This window comes from Mus caroli, unplaced genomic scaffold (assembly GCF_978045245.1).
Source record: "Mus caroli unplaced genomic scaffold, Mus_caroli_1 scaffold_2, whole genome shotgun sequence".
Taxonomy (NCBI): domain Eukaryota; kingdom Metazoa; phylum Chordata; class Mammalia; order Rodentia; family Muridae; genus Mus; species Mus caroli.
In genome coordinates, this window is record NW_028227257.1 from 59,477,411 (window position 1) to 59,502,111 (window position 24,701).

The 24,701-nt window shown below is 40.3% G+C and overlaps 1 protein-coding gene and 1 non-coding gene across 10 annotated transcripts in view; one reads left to right on the forward strand and one right to left on the reverse strand.

Moving 5' to 3' along the window:
- The window catches only part of Ttbk2 (tau tubulin kinase 2), a 124,447-nt gene that overhangs the window by 6,666 nt on the left and 93,080 nt on the right, over positions 1 to 24,701 (forward strand). For 4 of the 9 annotated variants that reach the window (XM_021155967.3, XM_085834532.1, XM_021155970.3 and 1 more), the window contains exons 2-3: positions 21,446 to 21,519; positions 23,982 to 24,117. In XM_021155967.3, coding sequence (XP_021011626.1) covers positions 21,446 to 21,519; positions 23,982 to 24,117 — 210 coding nt within the window. Of the gene's footprint in view, positions 1 to 6,562; positions 6,659 to 9,003; positions 9,173 to 21,445; positions 21,520 to 23,981; positions 24,118 to 24,701 lie in introns of all 9 variants that reach the window. The other 5 variants (XM_029470485.2, XM_085834535.1, XM_085834533.1 and 2 more) reach the window with 4 other exon arrangements.
- On the reverse strand, positions 8,991 to 9,130 carry LOC115030483 (small nucleolar RNA SNORA48). The gene has a single exon (XR_003836078.1). It is a non-coding gene; the product is annotated as a small nucleolar RNA SNORA48 (small nucleolar RNA).

A 24,701-nucleotide genomic window follows, 5' to 3' on the forward strand; every position in this document is an offset into this window, starting at 1 on the left:
AATTCTGCCATTCTACCTTTATGTGGGCCCTGGAGATTGACCTCAGGTTGCCAGGCTCATTCAGCAAAAAATAAAGTGGATTATTCCTGATAAAACACACAAGGTTGTCCTCTGGATTCCACATGCATGAACATACATGTACACCTGAACACACACAAACATACATGAAATAGTCTACAACTTTTATAGCATGGTTAACTAGGAAGCACCAGATTTTGTACTTTAGTAATAACTGGCATGTGATATAGTTAATTTTCATCAAATTTGGAAAAATTTCAGACATTTCTTCTGCTTATCCCCACAACGTAATTTCTTCTGGCCCAATAAAAATAAAACAAATGATTTTAAAAATGGGAAGAAACGTTTCAAGATGGCATGGTTACAATAAGTGAAAACAGAATAAAATAGAATTACAGAAATTAAAGGATAAATGAGGTTCAGTGTTCTCCCTGGATTGTGGTTCTATGGATGTCAGCCCTTCAGCCTGATCCCACACACCCTGATGTCTTGTGCACTTGATTTTTTTTACTCGCTGTGGTTTTATTTGCCACCTATCCCTCGCCAGCCCCCCACATTTATTTCCTGTTGGATAATTCTATTTTCTGTATCTTGAAGCTCACTAATCTTCAGGAGAGACTCCTGTACACAGGTGTTTCTAATTCCCTGCAAGTTGACATTAAAGCCAACTATAGTAAACCAACTCTTATTTAGATTTGTTGATTCTTGATACTGTTTTCTTTGTTTCTTTCTTGTTAATTATGGCCCTGATTTTGTTAATTTTTTTGCCATCTTGACATTAAGTTGTTTATTTGTACTCTGATATTTATTTATTTATTTATTTAGCCTGCTTGTATGTCTGTATGAGGGTGTCAGATCCCCTGGAACATCTGTGAACTGCCATGTGGGTGCTGGGACTTGAATTCAGGTCCTGTGGAAGAACAGCCAGTGCTCTTAATCTCTCCAGCCCATCTGTCTAAGCCTCTCTGTCTATTTTTTTTTTAATGTATGCGCTTAGAGCTATAAAAGTTGGAGAGATAGCTCAGTCATTGACTGCTCTTCCAAAGGTCCTGAGTTCAATTCCCAGAAACCACATGGTGGCTCATAACTATCTGTAATGGGATCCAATGCTCTCTTTTGGTGTGTCTGAAGAGAGCAATGGTGTACTAACATACATAAAATAAATAAATCAATCTTTAAAAAAAAAGTTCCTTCTTAGCACTCTTTTTAATGTGTTCCTGAGGGGAGACTTTTTTTTTGGTTATTGTTGTTGTCTTGTTTTCATTTTCCATTAATTCCACAAATTTGATTTCTTGACTCATTCATCATTCAATAATACATTGTTTAAACTACATGTTTGTATAATTAGTAGAGGCTTGTTAACTGTTGATTTTAAGCTTTATTGCATTGTGGTAAGATAGGATACATGGAATCATTTCTGCTTTCTGGGTGAAGGCTTGTTTGTGTCCCACTATGTGGTCTATTTTAGAGATACTTCCATGGGCTACTGAATAGAATAATTTGGGGGCTTGAGGTAGAATATTCTGTAAATATCTGTTCTGTCTATTTGGTGTGTTAGGTATTATGCAATTCTGATACTTCTCTGTTTATTTTTTGTCCAGATGACCTGTCTTTTGGAGAAAGTGAGGCATTGTAATCATCTCTTACTGTTGGAGTCAACTTGTATCTTAAGTCCAGTAGCATGCTTTTAATGGAATTGGGTGAGGCAGTTTGGTTCACATATGTTTGGGATGTGATGTCTTCTTGGTTTATTGTTTTCCTTGGTTTGAATGAAGTGTCCTCCTTCTTTATTTCTTCTGATTAGTCTTAATTTGAAGTTGATTTTATTGGGTCTTAGGATGAGGACACCTGCTTGCTTTCTGGTCCCGTTTAATATGTTTTTCCATCCTTTCTCTTTAAGATGGTATGAATCTTTCAAGGTAGTATAAGTTTCTTGTAGACTACAGAAAGATGGATTTTGTTTCTTAAAAACACTTAAAACATTTCATGTAAATCATGTCTTTTGGGGGAGGGCAGGGGGAGTTAAGGCCACTAATATTTAATTATGAAGTCTGTGTGCTGATCGCTGTTGTTGTTGGTTTTTTTTTTTTTTTTTTTTTTGGTCTTCTGTTTTTTTGTGGCCTTAGTCCCAGTTTTATGTTTCAGTAACTATAGCTTTATTTGTTTTCTTTCTACAGTCTTGGCTCTGCTTACTTCTCTCTTCAGCCTGAAGTATTGCTTCTAGAATTCTTTGTAGGGCTGATTTGGTGGATATGAATTCTTGTAACCTGTTGATACCGTGAAAGTTTTTCTTTCTCCTCCAACAATAGCAAATAGTTTTGTTGTGTTCAGTAGTTTAGGTTGGCACCCATTGTTTTATAGAACTTCAAGTACATTGCTCCAGGATCTTTTGGCTTTTAAAATTTCTATTGAGAAATCAGCTTTTATTCAGACGGGTTTTCTTTTATGTATGACTTGTAGCTTTCTCTTGCAGATTTCAATACCTTCTCTTCGTTCTGCATATTCATTTTCTGATCTGGTGTTCTGTATGTTCTTTAATTTGGAGAAGTTTTCTTCTGTGATCCTGTTGATGATCTGGTCTATGCCATTTGCCCAGGATTATTCTCTTTTTATGCCTAGAATGTGAAGATTTGCGCTTTCATGTTGTCCCAAAGTTCCTTATGTTCCTTTCTCTCTCTCTGTCTTTTTTTTTTTTTCATAATCTATGCATGAGTGGTTCAGTCTTTCTACTTAACTGAGTCTATGATTTTTTTTTCTTTTAATTTTGTCTTCTATGGTTTGTCTAGGTGATTCTCATCGGAGAACATTTCTATAGGATTAGTAGATTTGGAGGGAGGCTTACTGTCTTGGCCTTTCATATTGTGTGTTTCAGTGACTTTCTGATATGTTTATTATACTACATAAATGCTTTTTATTCCTAGACCTTTAATGTTTTTACTTTACATGTCTTTTCTTTTATGCCTATGCTTTCTCTATTTTGTAAAATATTGAATGTATCTATAATAGCTGTTTTAAAATTCCAATTTTATGTATACTTATTCATTTTGGTTGTTATTTTTCTTTATTTACATCCCTGGCAGTTTTTAAGTAGGTACCAGACATTGTGATTTTATGTTGTTATGTTCTGTTTTCTTTTCTTTTTCAAATTCTGTTATTTCTTATTCAATTTTTTTCTTTAAGTAGTTTTGTATTTTATTTTGGGATACAGTTAAGTTATTTGAAAGTTGTTTCAGTATCCAACATCCTTATTCATAGCCCTGTGTGAGAGTACGGATATTTTCCTGCCCCTTTCCAGTGGGTTTTAGCCATAAGGCATAACATGCACTGGTGAGGATTCAGCCAAAGTGTCCTGGCAGGTGGATACTCAGTAGACTGACTCTTGGGCTTCCCTCCCCTGAGCCTCACTGTGGAGCTGTCTCTGGGCATGACCTGGGCAATGGTCACTTCTCTGCCTTTTTTCAGGGATCTCTGCTGTGCTGCTTGGTATCTGATTTCTGAAACCTGTTTTATATATTTTGTCTGCTTTTCTAGTTGATTAGCAAGGTAAGTTTGGTTCCGTTTACTTTGTTGTGTCTTTGTTGTGGCCAGGATTTGAAGTGGTAAGGTATGCTTATTTAAATCTCAAACGAAAAAGAGTCATAAACAAGCCATTTACACTCTCACTAGAAATACATATGACTGTGCCCAAATATAGGTTCAAGTATATTCCCTCATCTTTAAATGCATTGTAGACTCTTCCTAATGAATTTTAACATTGTATTCATTGACATTAAAATCATAGGTAAAAATAATTTCCCTATATTTTTCTGTTAAAGAACAGTCTTACATAAATTATATATGACACTTACGAAACCATGCTATATATTTGGTGACTTATATAGTTTATAGTCAATGTATATAAGTTTTATCACTTCAGCCTATCTAAATAACAAATCTCCTAACTGAATTTCTGCTCTGGAGTCATTCCCAGATGAATGCCCCTAACCTTCTCAAAACAGTGAAGCCCATTTTCTTTTGATGGGGGGAAGGGACTTTTTGTGATAGGATCTTATTCTGTATAGCTCAGACTAACCTTGAATTCATGGTACTTCTCCTGCCTTAGATTTTTGAGTGCTGAGTTATAGACATACATCATCATGCTCAGTTTTATTTTTATTGTTTTAATTGAGCCTCCAAAATGACACTTTTGTTAAAAAGGCATTTTCATATATATTTAATTTTGGTTGATCTGCCCCACAAATATAGTTGCCTACTGGCCATCACCCTGCCTCTCCTGCTTCCATTTCTATCCTCCCACCCCCAGGATTCTTCCTTCTACCTTCCAATCACATGTTCCCAGCCACTGCCTTAAAGCCTCCTTTTCCCATTTTTCTTGGGCTCTCTTCTGTTTTCCTGGCCTCTGCACATACTCAGTCATACATAAACATACATACAGACATTTAAAGCCAGCATCCATATATGAGAGAGAACATGTGGTAATTGTCTTTCTGACAGATTACCTCAATATTTTCCAGATCCATCTATTTTCCTACGAATTTAATAATTTAGTTTTCTTTATGGAGGAATAAAATTCCATTGTGAATGTATGTACATATACATTCTATATCATGTTTTTATTATTCATTCATCTGTTGTTGATGTGTATCTAGGCTGGTCCCATTTCCTTGCTGTTATAAATAGAGCAGCAATATGCTTGTATATGCAAATAGAGTATATGCCCTGAAGCTTGGTCATATGGGAGTTCTATTTTTAGATTTTTGCAAAATCTCCACACTGATTTCCATAGTAGCTGGATCAGTTTACATTTACATCCTATCAGCAGTGAGAAAGGGGCGCTCCTCCCTCACAAACTCTTCAGCATTTGTTGTCATTTGTTTTCTGACTGGGGTGTGATGGTGGCTTAAGAGGAGCTAAACTTGCCTTTCCTGATGGCTAAGCATGTTGAACACTTTAAAATATATACATTAGCCATTTGTATATATTTTTTATTAGATATTTTCTTTATTTACATTTCAAATGCTATCCCCTTTCCTAGTTTCCCTCCGAAAATCCCCTATCCTCTCTCCCCTTCCCCTGCTCCCCAACCCACCCACTCCTGCTTCCTGGCCCTGGCATTCCCCAATACTGGGGCATAGAACCTTCACAAGACCAAGGGCCTCTCCTCCCATTGATGACCAACTAGGCGATCCTCTGCTGCATATGCAACTAGAGACATGAGTCCCTCCATGTGTTTTCTTTGATTGGTGGTTTAGTCCCAGGGAGCTCTGGGGTTACTGGTTAGTTCATATAGTTGATCCTCCTAGGGGGCTGCAAACCCCTTCAGCTCCTTGGTTCCTTTCTCTAGCTCCTTCATTGGGGACCCTGTGCTCCATCTAATGGATGACTGTGAGCATCCTCTTCTGTATTAGTCAGGCACTGGCAGAGCCTCTCAGGAGACAACTATATCAGGCTCTGCTGTCATCAAGCTCTTGTTGGCATCTGCAATAGTATCTGGGTTTGGTGGTTGTTTTTGTATATATTCTTGTGAAGATTATTTCATTCATTGTCAGGTGATTTTTTTGTTTTGTTTTGTTTTTGCTTTTTGTGAGTTTGAAACAGGCTATCCTAGAACTTCCTGTGTAGACTAGGCTGACCTTGAACTCATGGAGATCTGCCTGTTTTTGACTTCAGAGTATTGGGATTAAAGGCATGTACCAATACATCTGGCTATTGTCAGTTTTTAGAAAAGCTTTTGTGTGTGTTGTGTATGAATACCTGTGTGTTTTGTCTGTGAATACCTGCTGAAGAAGGTGTTGAATCTGTGGGCTGCTGGATTCAAACTGATTTTCTGGAAGAGCAGTAAGCACTTTTAATTGCTGAGCAGTTTGGTTTGGTTTTTTTGTTTGTTTGTTTAGGTTTTTTGGTTTTGTTTTTTGTTTTTAATTTTTTGCAGTTCTTTACATAGTATAGATAGCAATCCCTTGTCTGAAGTAGAACTGGCAAAGATTTCCTCCTATTCCATAGGCTGTTTGTTCATTCCGTTGGTTTCATTTGTGGTGTAGATTTCACATAATCCTTTTTGTCAATTCTTGTGGCTGTTTGTTGTGCCATTGGGCTTCTGTTGAGAAAATTCTTGCTTACACCTATATCTTGAATTCCCTGAAGAGTCCCAGCATTTCAGGTTTTAATTTGTTTTAAATTAATTAATTACTTTTTGTTCGAGGTGTGTGTGTGTGTGTGTGTGTGAGAGAGAGAGAGAGAGAGAGAGAGAGAAGTGATAGATAAAAATGCTAATAGAGAGAAACAGTTGGTGATCTTGGGGGGGGGGTCTCAGTCCATTCTTCGGCAGGTGGTTATCCAGTTTTGCCAGCATCATTTATCAAACAAGCTTTTTTCCCCAGTATTTATTTTTATAAAGGTAAAGTTAGGTGTACATAGCTGTGGTGGTAGATTTCTGGGATCTCTGCTCCATTGTCCTCATGCCTCTTTATAGTTCTCAGTGTCTTTGTGACTATGGCTCTGCAGTATAGTTTGAGGTCAAGAAGTGTATGTTCTTTTATTTTAGGATTGCTTTGGCTGGGATTAAGATATGAACCACCATACCCAGCTGCAAAAGAAGTTTTAATACCATTTGCAGTATCAGACATGGAACCTAGACTAGGTAAGCACTCTACCACTGACCTATATCCCCAACCTGTTAGTCTAGTTTTTACTAAATTCAGTTTAACTTTCAGGCCTGTGTATTCTTTCTTCTAATTAGAACTACTTATCTGGCAGATGTAATTCTTTTCCCATGCACTTTTTATGTTATGCTTGTTTGCTCTTCTGTGTATTTACTTACCTACTGTCTCAGGTGTCTGTGACTGTGATAGAACATCAAGACCAAGAGCAGCTTGGGGAGGATAGGCTTATTTTGCTTACATTTCCACATCACAGTCCATCATTGAAAGACATCAACACAGGAACTCTAGGCAGGAACTGAAGCAGAAGCCATGCACTGCTTACTGGCTTGCTCTCTGTGACTTGCTCAGCCTGCCTGCTTGCTTGCTTCCTTCCTTCTTCCCTCCCTCCCTTCTTCTCTCCCTCCCTTCCTTCCTCCCTTCCTTTCTTTTTGTTGTTTTTTTTTTTCTTTTCTTTTTTCTCGAGACAGGGTTTCTCTGTGTAGCCCTGACTGTCTTCTGTAGACTAGCCTGGCCTCCAATTCAGAGATCTGCCTGCCTCTGTCTCCTGAGTGCTGAGATTAAGGCATGCACCATCACACTGTTGCTGCTACATGCATTTTTTTCAATGTCAGCTGCTAAATTAGGTTGACTATGTATAAGACATGTCAGTCCATCATTCAGTAGCATGCTTTTTTTAACTTTTTATTAATTCTTTGTGAGTTTCATATCATGCACCCTAGTCCCACTCATCTCCTCATCCCCTCATAGCTGACCTTTGCCCTTACAACCTCCCCTCAGAATAAACCACACATACACAAATAAACAAAAAGCCAAAGCACAGAAAACATCTCATTGTGGAAGCTGTAGTATGAATCAGTGTGTATATCCTTCTAAATATCCCTCTGTCCGTACATCTTCACTTACAAATATTCATTGCAGTGAGTCACTGGTCTGATTTGAGATCTCTGGCTTCTGTGATACAATCAATATTGAATCCTTACTGGGCCTCCTCCCAGTTATCCTGTTGTCCTGTGTCAGGGAGATTCTGTAGCTTTGGATCAGCTGGACTGGCTCTTTCACATGTCCCAACTGTTTGCAGATGGTGTGGATTATGGGGTAGGACAATTCAAAGACTTGGATCTGGGCCTGGGCGGTAGCTGAGCTGGTCAGCCCATTGGCTCTCTTCTCTGAGCTGCCAGGGTGAGCTCTCTAGCACTGTATCATCAGTAGGAGGCAGGGTCAGCTCTCCTGCTCTTATACCCTTGGGGCCAGCTCACCTGTACCCATACCTCCAGAGCCAGCTCCACTGTGCTACCCAGTCAAGGTACAGGGTCCATTCACTCTCCAAGTGCTGCAGTCTGGTAGGGCCTGGGCCAGCTCTCCCACTCCCACATTCTCAGGGCTGGCTTACCCGTACATTTGCCATCAGGGCCAGCTCCACTGTTGTCCAGGGCTAGCTCTCCCAACTATCACTGGTGGTGAGTGGGAAGAGGGAGGGATCACCCTTGTACCTAAGCCACCTTACAGTAGATAAATGGCAGGGCCAGCTCTCCTATGCTCTTGCTCTCAGGGCTGACTCACCTGCATGCCTTCCACCAGGATCAGGGCCAGCTCTCCCAAGGCTGCTGCTAGTGAGAGGTGAAGCTAGTTCTCCAGAGTATGGCAGCCAGTGAGGGGCAGGGCCAGTTCGATATAGCCCCTGGACATCCATCTGGTCCCTGGTTGCTGCCCCTACCAGGGATGTCCCCATGTTCTCTAGTAGTAATATGAGACACTGTACACTGACCCCTGCCGCTGAATCACCACAGACCTAGACATGGCCCTCAGCAGCAGCTTGGACTTGGACCTCAGCATAGCCCCAGGTGGCAAGGTTAGCCACTCACAACAGGCTACTTCTCTCCACCCCTTGGGTCTCTAGTTGCATCTACCTGTCTTCATAATGCTAAGCTGTTCTCCTTTTTTCCCTCTCCCATCTGTCTACCACATGCTTGCATATTGTGGTTGTTCCTGGTGCAGGCTGACCCTGTGGTTGCCCGACCCCTGGATGACATCCTCCGTCTGCATTGTATGGTGTGGCTGCAAATAGGTGCCTACAGCCTGCCTATGCGGTGCTTAGGAGAACAGGTCTGTGGTTGGTAGATCTCTTGTCTTCCTCCTCCCAGGATGCTCTGGGTGGTAGTGAGGCTCTGTTTGTCTATGGCCCACCTTTGCTGTGGGATGGAGGGCAGGAGTGTGGGCATGCCCCCTCCCTCTCAACTCCCAAGCAAGTCTATGTGTGTCTTCCTCTTCCCTCACTGTACTATCTGGATTTTATTTTTATTTTTTTATTTTTTATGTGTCCTAGGCATAAACCATCTTTGGCCACCAAGCCAGGCATCAAGCTAGGATGAACAAAGGACTGCCATCTGCTCTGCCCTTGACCTATATAAGAAAACCACCACCAAGTTGTCTCTTTGCCATTGCCAGAGGGGGCTACATGCATCTTTTTAATCCTAACAGCTTGGTTTTAGAGTGTATGTACAGAGAATCATCGTGAATTTTTTGTTTAGGTTTCTTTTTGTTTTTTTTGTTTTTCTTTTTGTGTTTGTTCTGCATAACTTCTCTCTCTCTTTCTTTCTTTTCTTTCTTTCTTTCTTTCTTTCTTTCTTTCTTTCTTTCTTTCTTTCTTTCTTTCTTTCTTTCTTTCTTATGTGTAAGTACACTGTAGCTGTCTTCAGACATTCCAGATGGGGCATCAGATCTTATTACAGATGGTTGTGAGCCACCATGTGATTGCTGGGATTTGAACTCAGGACCTTCAGAAGAGCAGTCAGTGCTCCTAACTCCTGAGCCATCTCTCCAGACCATAATTTAACTTTTCTTCTGAATTGTTACTGAGGGCATTGCTGTGTATTATATTTCATTTCACTCAGCATTCATTGCAGATTATTGAGAGAGTATGTTGGTTGTCATAAAACTACTTAGGTTTTTTTGTTTTTGTTTTCAAGACAGGGTTTCTCTGTGTAGCTCTGGCTGTCTTGGAACTCGTTTTAGGCTAGCCTCAAACTCAGAGATCTGTTTGCCTCTCTCTCTAAAGTGCAGGAATTAGTGAGGTATGCCACTGAGCCTGCCCTGGCTTGTACTTCATAGTTTTAACTATATATAGGAAGTGAAAGACATTTCACTTATAAACATTTACTGAAAGACTGTTCTATGTTGGTATTCTCTATAATGGGAATGCAAAAAATGAGAGCTGTGGAAAATGTAGCTCAGTAGTAGAGCACATGCCTGGTATGTACAGTATTCTGTATTTGGTTCCAAAGTACCCACCCCACTTTAGTGCAGAATTCTACCAGACCCTCAAAGAAGAGCTAATACCAACACTCCTCAAACTATTCCATAAAGTAGAAACAGAAAGAACAATACCTAATTCATTCTCTGAAGTCACAATTACTCTGATACCTAAACCACACAAAGACCCAACAAAGAAAGAGAACTTCAGACCAATTTTGCTTATGAATATTGATGCAAAACTGCTCAATAAAATCCTAGCAAACCGAATCCAAGAATGCATCAAAACCATCTTTCACCATGATCAAGTAGGCTTCATCCCAGGGATGCAGGGACGGTTTGATATATGAAAATCCATCAACACAATTCACTATATAGACAAGCTGAAAGAAAAAAGATCACATGATCATCTCATTAGAAGCTAAAAAATATATTTGACAAAATACAACATCTTCATGTTAAAAGTCTTGGAAAGATCAGGAATTCAAGGCCCATACACCTAAACATAGTAAAAGCAATGTACAGCAAACCAACAGCCAATATCAAATTAAATGGAAAGATACTTGAAGCAATCCCACTAAAATCAGTGACAAGACAAGGCTGCCTACTCTCTCTATCTATTTAATATAGTACTGGAAGTTCTAGCTGGAGCAATAAGACAACAAAAGGAGATCAAGGGGATATAAATTAGAAAAGAGGAAGTCAAGGTACCATTATATGTGGATGATACATAAGCGACCCCAAAAATTCTACCAGAGAACTACTGCTGATGAACAACTTCAGCAAAGTGGCTGGGTATAAAACTAACTCAAACAAATCAGTAGCCTTCCTTTATATAAATGATAAACAGGCTAAGAAAGAAAATAAGGAAGCAACACCTTTCACAGCAATCACAGATAATATAAAATATCTTGGTGTAACACTAACCAAACAAATGAAAGGTCTGTATGATAAGAACTTCAAGTTTCCCAAGAAAGAAATCAAAGACTTCAGAAGATGGAAAGATCTACCATGTTCATGGATTGGTAGGATTAATAAAGTAAAAATGGCCATCCTACCAAAAGCAATATAAAGATTCAACGGAATCCCCATCAAAATTCCAACACAATTCTTTACAGACATGAAAAGAGCAATTCTCAATTTCATATCCATATGAAACAAAAATCCCAGATTAGTGAAAATAATTCTTAACAGTAACAGAACTTCTGGGGGAACCACCATCCCTGACCTCAAGCTGTACTACAGAGCAATAGTGATTTAAAAACCTCATAGTATTGATATAGAGACAGACAGGTAGATCAATGGAAAATAATTGAAGACCCAGAAATAAACTCACACACTTATGGACACTTGATCTTTGATAAAGAAGCAAAAAACATACAGTGGAAAAAAGAAAGTTAAAGTCCAAGTGGATCAAGGACCTCAAGATAAAACCAGATACACTGGGTTGAATAGAAGAGAAAGTGGGGAAGAGCCTTGATATCATGGGCACAGGGGGAAATTTCCTAATCAACTCCAATGGCTCATGCTCTAAGATCAACAATTGATAAATAGGACCTCATGAAACTGGAAAGCTTCTGTAAGGCAAAGAACATAGTCAATATGACAAACCAGCAACCTACAGATTGGGTAAAAATCTTCACTAATGCCACATCTGATAGAGGGCTAATATCCAAAATATGTAAAGAACTCAAGAAGCTAACTTCCCCAAAACCAAATAACCCAATTTAAAAGTGGGATACAAAGCTTAACAGAGAACTCACAACGGAGGAATCTCAAATGGCCGAGAAGCACTTAAAGAAATGTTCAAAGTCCTTAGTGATCAGGGAAGTGCAAATCAGAACGACCCTGAGATTCCACCTTACACTAACTAGAATGACTTAAGATCAAAAACTCAGCACATGCTGGTGAGGATGTAGAAGAGAGAGGAACACTTCTCTATTGCTGATGGAATTGCAAACTGGTACAACCACTCTGGAAATCAATCTGGTAGTTCCTCAGAAATTTGAAAATAATATCTACCTTAAGTCCCAGCTATACCATTCTTGGGCATATATCCAAAAGATGACCCACCATGCCACAAGGGCACGTGTTCTACTATGTTCATAACGGCCTTATTTGTGATAGCCAGAAGCTGTTAACAACCTAGATGTCCCTCAAACAAAGAATGGATACAGAAAATGTGGTTCATTTACACAATGGAATACTATTCAGCTATTAAGAATGAGGACATTATGAGTTTTGCAGGCAAATGGATGGAACTAGAAAATATCATCCTGAGTGAGGCAACCTAGACCCAAAAGGACACGCATGGTATGTACTCACTAATAAGTGGATATTAGCCAAAAAGTACAGAATACCTAGGATACAATCCACAGAACTCAAGAAGGTTAACAAGCAGAAGGGCTCAAGTGAGGATGCTTCAATCCCACTTAGAAGGGGGAAGAAAATAACCATGGAAGGCAGAGAGAGGGAGGGATCTGGGTGGGAGAGGGGAGGGGAAGGGGAAGGGGGAACATGATCATGTATTGGGGGCAACAGGAGGAAAGCCCATAGGGCCAGCAGAATGAATGGAAATATGCAGCCTTGGTGGGTGGGGGGGAGGGAGGACCCTCTAGAAAGTACCAGAAACCTGGGAGGTGAGAGACTCTCTAAGGATTCAATTGGAGTGACCTTAGATAAAATTCCCAACACTGGGGAGAATAACTTGAAGAGTCTACCTCCAATAGATAGACAGGGCCTCAAATGGAGGGATGGGATTACCAACTCACAGTCAACATTTCTGACCCTGAATTGATCCTGTTTAAAGGAACTGAACTGCAGAGACAAAAATGGAGAAGAGACTTAGCGAAAGGAGGTCCAGTGACTGGCCCAACTTGGGATGCATCTCATGGGAGGCACCAAGGGCTGACACTATTACTGGTGCTATGGTGTGTTTACAGACAGGAGCCTAGCATGGCTGCCCTCCCAGAAGCCCAACAAGCAGTTGACTGAGACAGATGCAAATACTTACACACAACCATTGAACTGAAGTTGGGGACCCCTATGGTTGAATTAGGGAAAGGATGGTAGAAGCTAAAGAGAAAGGCAACCTCATAGGAAGACCAACAGAATCAACTAACCTAGACCCCTAGGAGCTCCCAGAGACTGAGCTACCAACCAGACAGCATAAATGAGCTGGTCTGAAGCAGAGCTGATCTGAGGCACCCGACATCTATAGCAGAGGACTACCTGGTCTGGCCTCAGTGGGGGAAGATGTGCCTAATCCTTGAGAGACTTGAGGCCCCAGGGAGAGGGGAGGCCTGGTGGTGGTATAAACATCATCTGGGTGACAGGGTGGAAAAGAAATGGGATGAGGACCTGTGGGAGGGGGCAATGGCTGTATTGTAAATAAAATAATAATAGTAATAACAACAACAATAATAAAAACAAAAACAAAAAGTATTCATATAACTGAATCTTTAAAGAAACCAAAACTAACTCCTACTACATACTAACATATCATTGTTAAATAAAAATACCTTGATTTTAAAAAATCAAATATGAATAAAACTGAATGAATTAAAAGGGCTAGCCCTCAAGAAATTTAATGTATTAGAGAATTTATTCTATTTGGGGGCTACAGCAAGGGCTCAGAAGTTAAGAACATGGTTGTTCTCTAGAGGATCAGTGTTCAATTCCCAGTACCCACATTATAGCTCACAATCATTTGTAAATCTAGTTTCAGGGGATCTGATGCCATCTCCGGCCTCCATGGGCACTGCACACATCTGGTATGCAGACATAATAAATGTATGCAAAATACATACATACAAAATAATGAAACAATTTTTAAAATATACAAATGACATTGTAAATTGTGTCTGAGATTCTGAGACTGTCTACTCTAAACCTAGATTTCTGTCCGTATTCAACTCTCAGGTTCGCTGACTTTCTGTTGCACAGATGGATGCCCTGACGCATCATCCTGTGTCTATCTTTCCTTGCCTCTGATTTATATAACTATTATTTACTAATGTTTTTTTATGGGATAACAATTATAACACATATATAAATACGTTTTAAAAAATAGTTGCAAACCTAATTGTTTAAAAACATGTCAGCATCTCAGTAGCCTGTTCCTGATCTCGTCTCTTCTTTTCTCTACACGTGTCCATTGTTTGTCATAAACATGTCTTTGCTTTTCTTTTTAAAACTCCTACCTATATTTGCATCTTCTTTAACATAGGTTAGGCTTGTTTCTTCTTGAACTTTATATTGAAAGACTTACGAATTCTCTTGCCTTGTCTTCAAGCATTAGAGACTTGCTCTAAGTGTTCTGTAAATAAAATAATAATAACAATAATGGGAATTTTCATTTATATTTTATCTTAGTCTTTGTGACAAATAAAATAATTCACCCTTCAAGATTCTAATCTAATTCTAATCCATGAATCCTATAAATAAGATTCCTTAGGCGGCAGAAGGGATTTTGCAGATGTGATTAATTTAAACCTTTAAAGCCTTTGACAAAGGAAGATTGGTTTGACTGTCAAACCAGTGTCCAGTGTAATTATAGGGTCCTCATAAAGGAAATCAAATACACAATTTTTAAGAGAGTGAGAGAAAGAAGAGAAGAGAGAATGAGAATATAAGAGGTTGAGTTATCAAGGTGCTCCAACACTCGCTTTGAAAATTGAATGAAATTATGAGCCAAGGAGTCCAGGCACCTTCTAGAAGTGGAGAAAGAAGAATTTTCCCATAGAACCTCTAGAGGGAACATAGCCTTGCTTCCACAGTGGACATCTGGATTTGTGACATCCAGCACTGATTATAAATGACAAGATTATAAACTTGGTCATTTTTGCAGCTTCATTGAGGCACCAGTAGGAAACTAATAAGACTGTTTACCATATGAAAATGTTAGAGCTTCTCTGTTCTCTCTGTGCTGGGCATTTAGATTGTTGGGGATAGCATGATTATGAATTCTTCCATATCCATCTTAGTGACAAAGAGTTTTTCTGGGGTACACACCTAAAAAAGGAGTTAGGATGTCCCAGAGAATCACATCTTGAGCCATCTACAACAAAGCTATCTCAGGTGTACAAGAGTGTACAAGAGCCTACACATTTTCCTGTTGTTTCTCTGGAGTTGGGCATGATGGTGCACACCTATAATCCCAACCCTTAGAGGCTCAGGAGGAAGGATCACTCTGAAGGCCAGCCTTCAAGTGATCAAGATCAAGGCCAGCCTGAGCTATAATAAGGTACTTCACTGAGGGGAGACTTTGGAGGGAGGTGAATATGAGAAAAATATATTAAATATGTATGAAAATATCCTAATGAAACTCATCATTTTGTTCAATTAAAATATGCTAATAAAAGGAACACACACACACACTGAAAAAAACTTTAATGCCAGCTGAAATAATGCCTCCATCCTTTATTTTATGAAGGGGTATTCAAAATGCCCTTCAGGTGATAACACACTTGGAAAGTAACTTATTCTTTGTGATAGTAGATGGCATTGGTTTGTTTCTATCCCCTCACTGTCCTTTTCTTGTTTGTTTCTTTTAGATAGGGTCTCAATGTGTAGCACTGGCTGGCTTCGAACTTACCAAGATCCACCTACCTCTACCTCCTGAATGCTAGGATTATAGGTGTGTGCTATCACATCTGGCTTTATTTTCTTTTAATCAACTAGTTTTTCTACAAATTTTTACAGCAAAAGTATAAAAAGTATAAATGTTATAGTTCAGGTTGTAAGCAAAGTGTAAAACAAAACTATTCTTCTAATGACATTTTCATAGGAATTTGATGAACAGTAGTTACTTAATAAGTTCCATGCAAACAAAAGTGGCCCTTTTGATAAGTAGTCTGTCAGTACGAGACTGTTTTGTAGAGAGTGTATTTGTGAATGAGACTGACTGTTCCTGTAAGCTAAGAAATTTGCAAAGTGACATAGTACCTGGGACTACTATTTATTGAGCTCAGCATGCCAGATTTTGTTAGAAGTAAACACTACATACATCATTTATTAGCACTTTAAATCCTTAGAAACCATTGCTAGCCTATTTAAAGGCAAATTTGTAGATTATACTGTGAGGGTACAATGATCACAGCAGTAATGAAAAAACAACCTGTCTTAGTTAGGGTTTTACTGCTGTGAACAGACACCATGACCAAGGCAAGTCTTATAAAAAACAACATTTAATTGGGGCTGGCTTACAGGTTCAGAGGTTCAGTTCATTATCATCAAGGTGAGAGCATGGCAGCATCCAGGCTGTCATGGCGCAGGAGGAGCTGAGAGTTCTATGTCTTCATCCAAAGGCTGCTAGTGGAAGACTGACTTCCAGGCAACTAGGGTGAGGATCTTATACCCACACCCACAGTGACACACCCATTCCAACCAGGTCACACCTATTCCAACAAGGCCACACCTTCAGATGGTGCCACTCCCTGGTCCAAGGATATACAAACCATCACATTCCACTCCCTGGTCCCCATAGACTTGTTCAAAAACAGGAGTCTATGGGGGCCATACTTAAACATAGCATAATGCAAAATGCATTTAGTCCAACTTTCAAAGTCCTCATATTCTATAGAAGTTGCAACAATGTTAAAAGTTCAAAGTTCAAGGTCTCTTCTGAGATTCATTCAACTTAATTAACTGTAATCCCCAAAGCGAGGCAGGAAACCAGCTGTGCAAACTCCAAACTCTGCATCTCCATGGCTGATGTCAAAGTGGTCTTCAGATCTCCACTCCTTTTTCATCTTTGTTGACTGCAACAAACTGCTTTCTCCTGGGCTGGCTCCACTCCCTGTTAGCAGCTTTCCTCAGCATGTATCCCATGGCTCTGGCATCTTTAACATCTTTGAGTCTCCAAGGCAATTTCAATGTTACAGCTTCTTGTTTCAGAGTCTGGGATTCCACTTGATCTTTTGGACTCCTCCTAAGGGTTGGCATCACTTTTCCAGCTCTGCCCTCTGTAGCACTCTAAGCTCAGGTTGATCCACTCCACTACGGCTGCAGTTCTTGGTGATCACTCCATGGTACTGACATCTCCAATATACTGGGGTATTCCACTCCAACTAGGCTTCACCAGTAGCCTCTCATAGGCTCTCTTCAGGGTGCCAAGCCTCAAATCCTTTGCATGACCCCTTCAGTCCTGGGCCATCAACTACAGCTGAGGCTTCACCTTCTCCAATGGCCTTCCCCGGCCTCTCACAGTGCTAAGCCTCAGCTTCTCTCCATGATCCCTTCATTCCTTCACAAGCAGTACCACCTGAGTGACTCTTACACATTACCAAGTCTAGTCGCAGCATGAGGTACAACCTTGGGTATCTCTGGAACACAGCTTCTTTGTGCTCCCAGAAAACAATTTCCAGAAGATTTCACCTCAGTGATGCTGGTCTCTTCTTAATCACTGCTAATTCCTTAGCTCCAGCTAACCAGCATCAATTACCCAGTAGTTCCTCACATTCTTAAATCTAGAGCCAGAGCCACATGGCTGAAGCTGCCGAGTTCTGCTGCTTACAGGAACTAGAATATGATCCCCTTGTACTATTACATTATCACTAGCTTTATGTTTTCTAAATCCTTCACTGCCTAAGCTTGGCTATCCTGGTTCTTGCTCTGTAGATTGACCTTGAATGCAGAGATCAGCATGCTTGTCTCCTGAGATTAAAGGTGTGTACCACCATGCCTGGATTTAATTTAGCTGGGTAGGATCTTGCTCCAAGGTCCCACTCCCTTAATCTGTTATCTCCTAGAACACAGGAATTTGTTCCATTTCACTTCCTGGTACCCCTTTAATACTCGAACCATATATTTTATATTTTTCCTTTCTAAGCTTGCTATGCCTGTTCAAACTTCTCTTCATAAGACTTAACCAGAGAACAAAGTCTCTGCTGGGCTTTTTTGAAACTTCTTTTGTCAATGCAATTAATCCAAGTCTCTTCACCTTAGCCTCAGGCAAACTTTTCAGACAAGGGCAAAAAGTAGCCACATTCTTCACCAAAGTACCACAAAGCCAGTCTTTATGCCGCATTCTGAAATTCTTCTCCTTTGAAATCTCTTGGGCCAGGTCAACACAGTTCAAATTACTCCCAGCAACTAAGTCTTCCATATTCCTACTAGGATGACCCATTAAGCCCCATTTAAAGCATTCCATTGCTTTCCAAATACAAAGTCCCAAAATCCACATTCTGTCAAATAAAAGCATGGTCAGGCCTATCACAGCAATACCCCACTCCCAGTACCAACTTCTGTCTTAGTTAGGGTTTTACTGCTGTGAACAGACACCATGACCAAGGCAAGTCTTATAAAAAACAACATTTAATTGGGGCTGGCTTACAGGTTCAGAGGTTCAGTTCATTATCATCAAGGTGAGAGCATGGCAGCATCCAGGCTGTCATGGCGCAGGAGGAGCTGAGAGTTCTATGTCTTCATCCAAAGGCTGCTAGTGGAAGACTGACTTCCAGGCAACTAGGGTGAGGATCTTATACCCACACCCACAGTGACACACCCATTCCAACCAGGTCACACCTATTCCAACAAGGCCACACCTTCAGATGGTGCCACTCCCTGGTTCAAGGATATACAAACCATCACACAACCTATTTCTGTTTTTAATAGATAAGAAAATGAGGCAAAGAGAAGTAATACCAACAATCTAAGTAGTCTGTCCTTAACTTCTGTCCTGGAGCATCTCTAGAGTTAGAGGATAGTAGGTTCACTGCAAGGTTTTGCTAATTTCTGAAGTAAAACTTTTTGTATTCATTTTCTTGTTCTGTGACTGATGATGTCAGAGTTTACTTACTGTGGTGGACTAAATAGGTTAGGCTCCAAAGTGTGTTTGAGTACTTGGCACATAGAGAATGGCACCATTAGTAGGTGTGGCCTTGTTGAAGGAAGTGTGTCACTGTTGAAGAGGGCTTTGATGTCCTATAATCTCAGGTCTGGCCAGTGTGTCACAGTCTCCTTCTCCTCCCTGCAGATCATATAGAACTCTCATATACTCTAGCATCACTCCTGGATGCCTAAAAACCATAACAAAGACACTAATTTGCTATTTTCCCCCCAGTCATTTGCTATTTAGCAAATGTTTCAAATGATTTTTTAAAACCACTTGTTCTTTCACAAGTTGGTCTTCACTTAGCATGTTCCATCCATATTTGATTCTCTTTGAGTCTGTTTTGTCAACACATCCAGATTTAGTATCACTGTCAGAATTTATTACCATGAGATTTACTCCCTATTTTAGGTCATTAAGACTATTACCTGTGAGTTCCAGGACAGCCACAGCTATGTAGAGAGGGAGAGAGAGACTGTCTCAAAAAAATAAAACAAACAAAAGGATATTGCCAGGAAGGAAATTATTCAATAATTCTCTTGAAGGAAATAGTATTATTGCTCTGACATTTTTATGGTATTAGTATTAATAAAAAAAAAAAAGAGTACAGCATAGTTAATTTAATTGTTTTTATAGCATGTTACATAGAGTTTCAGTTATCTGTGATGTAGAATTGAAAAGGAACCTGTAATTGTGCACTTTGGGAAGCTATTGCCTCATACATTTGAAGCCTGACAAATTGTTACCTTTTGCTGGAGTCTGACTTTGTACTCCAGGCCACCTTCAAGATCCTCCTGTCTTGGCTTTAGTGTGTGTGTCACTGTGCCCCTTTCAGGACCTGGGATTTAAAAACATTTCTCTCTCAATGTCTATTCGTCAGAATTTTGGGTATAACCCAAGTGCTGGGACTTCATCAGGGTGGGTTATAGGCAGTAGTCAGAGTAGACTTCAGCCATCACAGGGTAAAGCAGAGGAAGGATTTAAGTTTGCTCTGCCTACTGGGTGTGGTGGCACACACCTTTAATCCCAGCACTTGGGAGGCAGAGGCAGGCTGTTTTCTGAGTTCCAGGACAGCCAGGGATATACAGAGAAACTGTGTCTCAAAAAAACAAAACAAGCCGGGCGTGGTGGCGCACGCCTTTAATCCCAGCACTTGGGAGGCAGAGGCAGGCGGATTTCTGAGTTCGAGGCCAGCCTGGTCTACAAAGTGAGTGCCAGGACAGCCAGGGCTACACAGAGAAACCCTGTCTCGAAAAAACCAAAACCAAACAAAACAAAACCAAACCAAAAAAAAAAGTTATCTCTGCTAGTGATGGGAGGCTCTGTGACTTGAGAATTGTTAGATTGATGGGACTGTTCCTTGCTAGCTATTGATACCCGTTGTTCCCAGAACTGTGAAATGTTCTAGAAGCTGCTTGTTTTTTGCCAAGTGGACCTTTCCATGGGAATAATAGGGTGGATGCTTCATGGTAGCAAGCAAACAAGGAGAGACAGAGAGGAATTATCTTTTGCTGTTTTAATTAGAGGCAAGAAACTAGATCCAGCCCCCAACATCAAGGGAGGGAAATGATCAGTAGCAGGAGATTGAGGTAATCGGGAGATATTTTAGAAGTATCTTTATTGCTGGGTAGTGGTGGTGAAAGAACCTAGTGGGGAAACCCCCACTCAATTCCTGATTTGGCGTGCACCCAAGAATCAGGAACAGATGACCATCTTGATGTAAAAGCATGAGGTAGTTTAATGACGGAGCTCCTGGCTGACTTGTATCTCCCACAGGAGACAGAGGTGTCCATATGGCGGAGCCATAATGGCAAAGCTCCAGGTCGAACCGTATCTTATGCAGGAGACAGTGGATTCGACCCTGAGGGTTGGAAGCTAGGGGTTTTTATAGAAAAGGGGTGGGGCTGGGGGAGGAATTGGCGAGGTTTCACATGATTGGTTCATTTAAACATCAGCAGGGAGGAATTGGCTGCCGTTTCACATGATTGGTTCATTTAAACATTAGCAGCCCGTTAACATTTAACTTAGGTCAGAAGGGTGGGAGATAGGGAGGTACCAGGCCAGTCCGGCATGTCCTTCTCTTTATCTTTATTGCTAAGCAGCCTCAGTAATGTCTTAACGACAGGCCTGCCCAGGCCTGTTCTGGCCTGTTCTGCTATGTTCTCAGCCTGAGGTTTCAAAGCTCACAAACAACTCTTTAGGCTATTTGACATAAATTACATGAATCACAGGTCTCAAGTTTTATTTCCTTTCAGTGGTAGTGGTGGTAGTGGACACCTTTGATCCCAGCACTGCCGAGGCAGAGGCAGAGGCAGGCAGATCTCAAGTTCAAGGCCAGTCTGCAGACTGGTGTACAGAGTGAGTTCCAGGACAGCCAAGGATCCACAGAGAAAAACCCTGTTTCAATAACAATAACAACAACAACAACAAAGTAATTTTGTGTGTGTGTTGGCCTCAAACTCACTTTATAGGTGTGGATGACCTTGACCTGATTTCATTGCCTCTGCCTTCCAAGTTCAGGGATTAAGGGTGTGTATCACCACTCCCTACTTAAATTTTATTTTTTTATTGTAGTAAAATATACATATTTGCCTTCTTAAGCATTTTGAAGAAAACAGTTCAATGCTAAGTATGTTTGTTAATTAACTTTTACCTCAAACTGGATCTTTTTTTTCTCCCTCAGAATTGTAAAACCGGTAAGATCAAGTGCCTATTGAAAGAGACTCACTCTTGGCTAAGAAGAGAAGTAGGAAATAGGTTGGTATTGTTTGCAGTTAGGAATGAGAGGGATTGCTAGAAACTGATGTTAAAGTTTTAAAAGTATGGGGGGGGAGGGGCTAATGTGCATTCCTGCAAGTGTGTGTGTTGTGTGCCTGCCACTGCCCTTGTATGGAGGTCAGAGGACAAATTGCAGGAGTCAGTTTTCTCTTCCCATCATGTGGGTCCCAGGAATCAAACTCATGTCACCACAGAGCTATCTTGCTGGCTCAAAGGTCAAGTTGGTTTATTGTTTTAGATCTAATGTATTTTGGAAAACCTATATGGTCTTCATTATCTCAAGTTCTTTTGAGGCCAAAAGAGGGAATCAGATTCCCCCGAAGCTGAACTTAGGATAATTGTTAGCTGCTGTTCATGTGCTAGGAAGTGAAACACACACACTCTCTCTCACTCTCTCTCTCTCTCTCTTCCCCTCTTCCCCCTCCCCTCCACCTCCCCCTCTCTCTCTCTCACTCACTCACTCTCTCTCATGTAGTCTAGGCTATCCTTGAACTTGATATGTAGCTGAGGATGGCCTTTGTCTGGCTTAGTAGATTAGAGTAGCTATGATAGACTATATGGGTAGTTAAGGCTAAAATATCTGCTTTCTGGCCCTTTACTGAAAATGTTCCTTACTGTTACGAAGAACCATTTCATTGCCTTTTGGCTTAATTTCCTTTTTTTCTTCTCTCTTTTAAATAAAAGCAATTAGTGTAATTTTACACAAAGGCAGCATAACATACCCTTTTTTTTTCATCTTGCTTTTTTCTCTTAACAATATTTGGATTAAGAAGACAGCTCAGTTGGTAAAGTACTTGCCTCTCAAGCACAGGATCCCTGTTTAATATCCAAACCTGAATAAAACTGCTGGGTGTGGTAATTCTTTCCTTTAGCCCCACTACTGGGGAGGGAGAGTCAAGGATGTCTGGGGCTTGCTGGCCAACCAATCAGTGAGCTCTAGACCACTGAGACTCTGACTCATAGGTGATGTTCCCGGGTGACTTAGGGTTGCTATTGCTGCGATAAAACACCATGACCAAAGTGTGGGAGGGAAGGGTTTACTCAGCTTCCTGTTTCCTCTTCACAGTTCATCATCAAAGGAAGGCAGGACAGGAACTCAAGCAGAACAGGAACCTAGAGGCAGGAGCTGATGCAGAGGCCATGGAGGAGTATACTGCTTACCAGATTGCTTCCCAAGGCTAGCTCAGCCTGCTCTCTTATAGAACCCAGGACCATTAGCCCAGGGATGGCTCCATTCACAATGGGCTGGGTCCTCCCCAATCAACAAATTAAGAAAATCCCTAACAGGCTTGCCTACAGCTGGATTTTATTGGAGGCATTTTCTCAGTTGAGGCTCTCTCCTCTCTGACGACTCTGAGAGCAGCCAAGTTTGTGTCAGCTTGACATAAAACTAGGCAGTACACCGAGGATGACATCCAGGTTGGATTTGTGGCGTCCACACATACAACATGTTAAAAAGTCAATTGGATGTTTTTCTCTCTTGTTTGTGGGATACATTATAGTTTCCATGTCTATTAGGCTGTATGTTTTGTTCTTTGTTTTCCTAGAGCTACTGTTCTTTTGCTGTTTTTCTTTTTTAAAAATGTATTGTTTTAGTGGTTTGTCAAAGCCTTTTTCTTCATACATTTGTTAATTCTTATGCATTTGAAGTGCATTTTGTAAGATATAGGCAAGATTTTTCAGAAGGTAAAGCTGGCTGCCAATCCTGACAACTTGGTTAGTTACTAGACCCTATATGGTAAAAGAACAGAACTGACTCTTATAAGTTCTCCTCTGACTTCTATATTTGCATACATGCTCACACACATGAAAAGTGAGCAAATGTATTTAACAAAATATTAATGATGGCTTTAATGATGTTAAATTGTATGCTAAACCTGTTACATGTAAGCTGTTGCTGGGTCTGGTAGCAGATGCTGTGATACATACAGTTACTTGGGAGGCTGAGCAGAAGAACTACAATATCAAAGCCATCTTTGGTTACAGGATTTGTACAGGATTGTACAGGAGCCTGAACAATTTGAGCCTGTCTTAAAAAATAAAAAGGCTAAGGATATAGCTTAGTGGTAAGCTCCTGCCTGCCTAACATGCTCGGGGCCCTAGGATCAAAACCATATAAAATGTTGTAAATTGGCTACCATGCCTTTTTCTCTGGTAATGTTGTGTACTCAGGAAAATGGTCCTAATGGGTCAACTGCCATTTGACCCTCATGCTTACTCTGCTATTTCAGTTATGTAAATATATGCACTATGTCTTTGTGATGGCTGGTCATCTGTACTGGAAAGACCATGTGAATTACAGAGTTTGTCGAATGTAGTTGTAGAGAGTCCCCTATCCTTCTGAAGAAGCAACATGATAATGTATAGAATCAGTAGGCTTCTTGAGGCTAGAATATTATCTGTGTTAATTAGCTCTGTTGCTTCTGTTTCTTTTGTTTTAGGTTAAATGGAATCCACCCTTGGGAGCTAGATGCTTGTGTAGCTGTTTTACCTCATCAGGGTTTTGCAATGAGTGGAGGAGGAGAGCAGCCAGATATCCTCAGTGTTGGAATCCTGGTCAAAGAAAGATGGAAAGTGGTAAGTCTAGAGTGAAGACGGGACAAGGGAGACAGGGGAAGGGTGGGAGGCTAACAAGAATGTTTGGTAAGAAGCTTTGGTAGTCCAATGAAAAGGAACATTTTAAAGGAATAACACCTGTGTTGCTTATCTGCCTAAAGCAGGCATTTTGACTTTTATTCCTGTGACTTGTTTCATAGACTTGTTTCAAAAGTTCCAAATTTTCCTGACTTACTGTAGCTAATATTATAAATAAAAGTGTATTTGAGGAAAAAACAAATTAGAGAGTTTGAAAGTACAGTGACCTGCCTTTTCTTGTTTCCATCCTCAACATGTACATAATTAGATTTAGGCAACACAGTTTCTAGTTAGGATGTTTAATCTTGTTTCTCCTAATATATTTTGAATTGTTCTTATATCATTATGTATCTTTAAAAGAAAAAGACTTACTTTTTTAATGTGAGCATCTACAGAGTTTTTCCTTTGTTTTATGATACAGGCAATTAGAACCAAGGCTTTGTTTGCATAATTTAGGCAATTCTACTAATGAGACATACCCCTAGAAATTTTTTTAATGAATATTTTGTGATCTTTCACTAATAGAC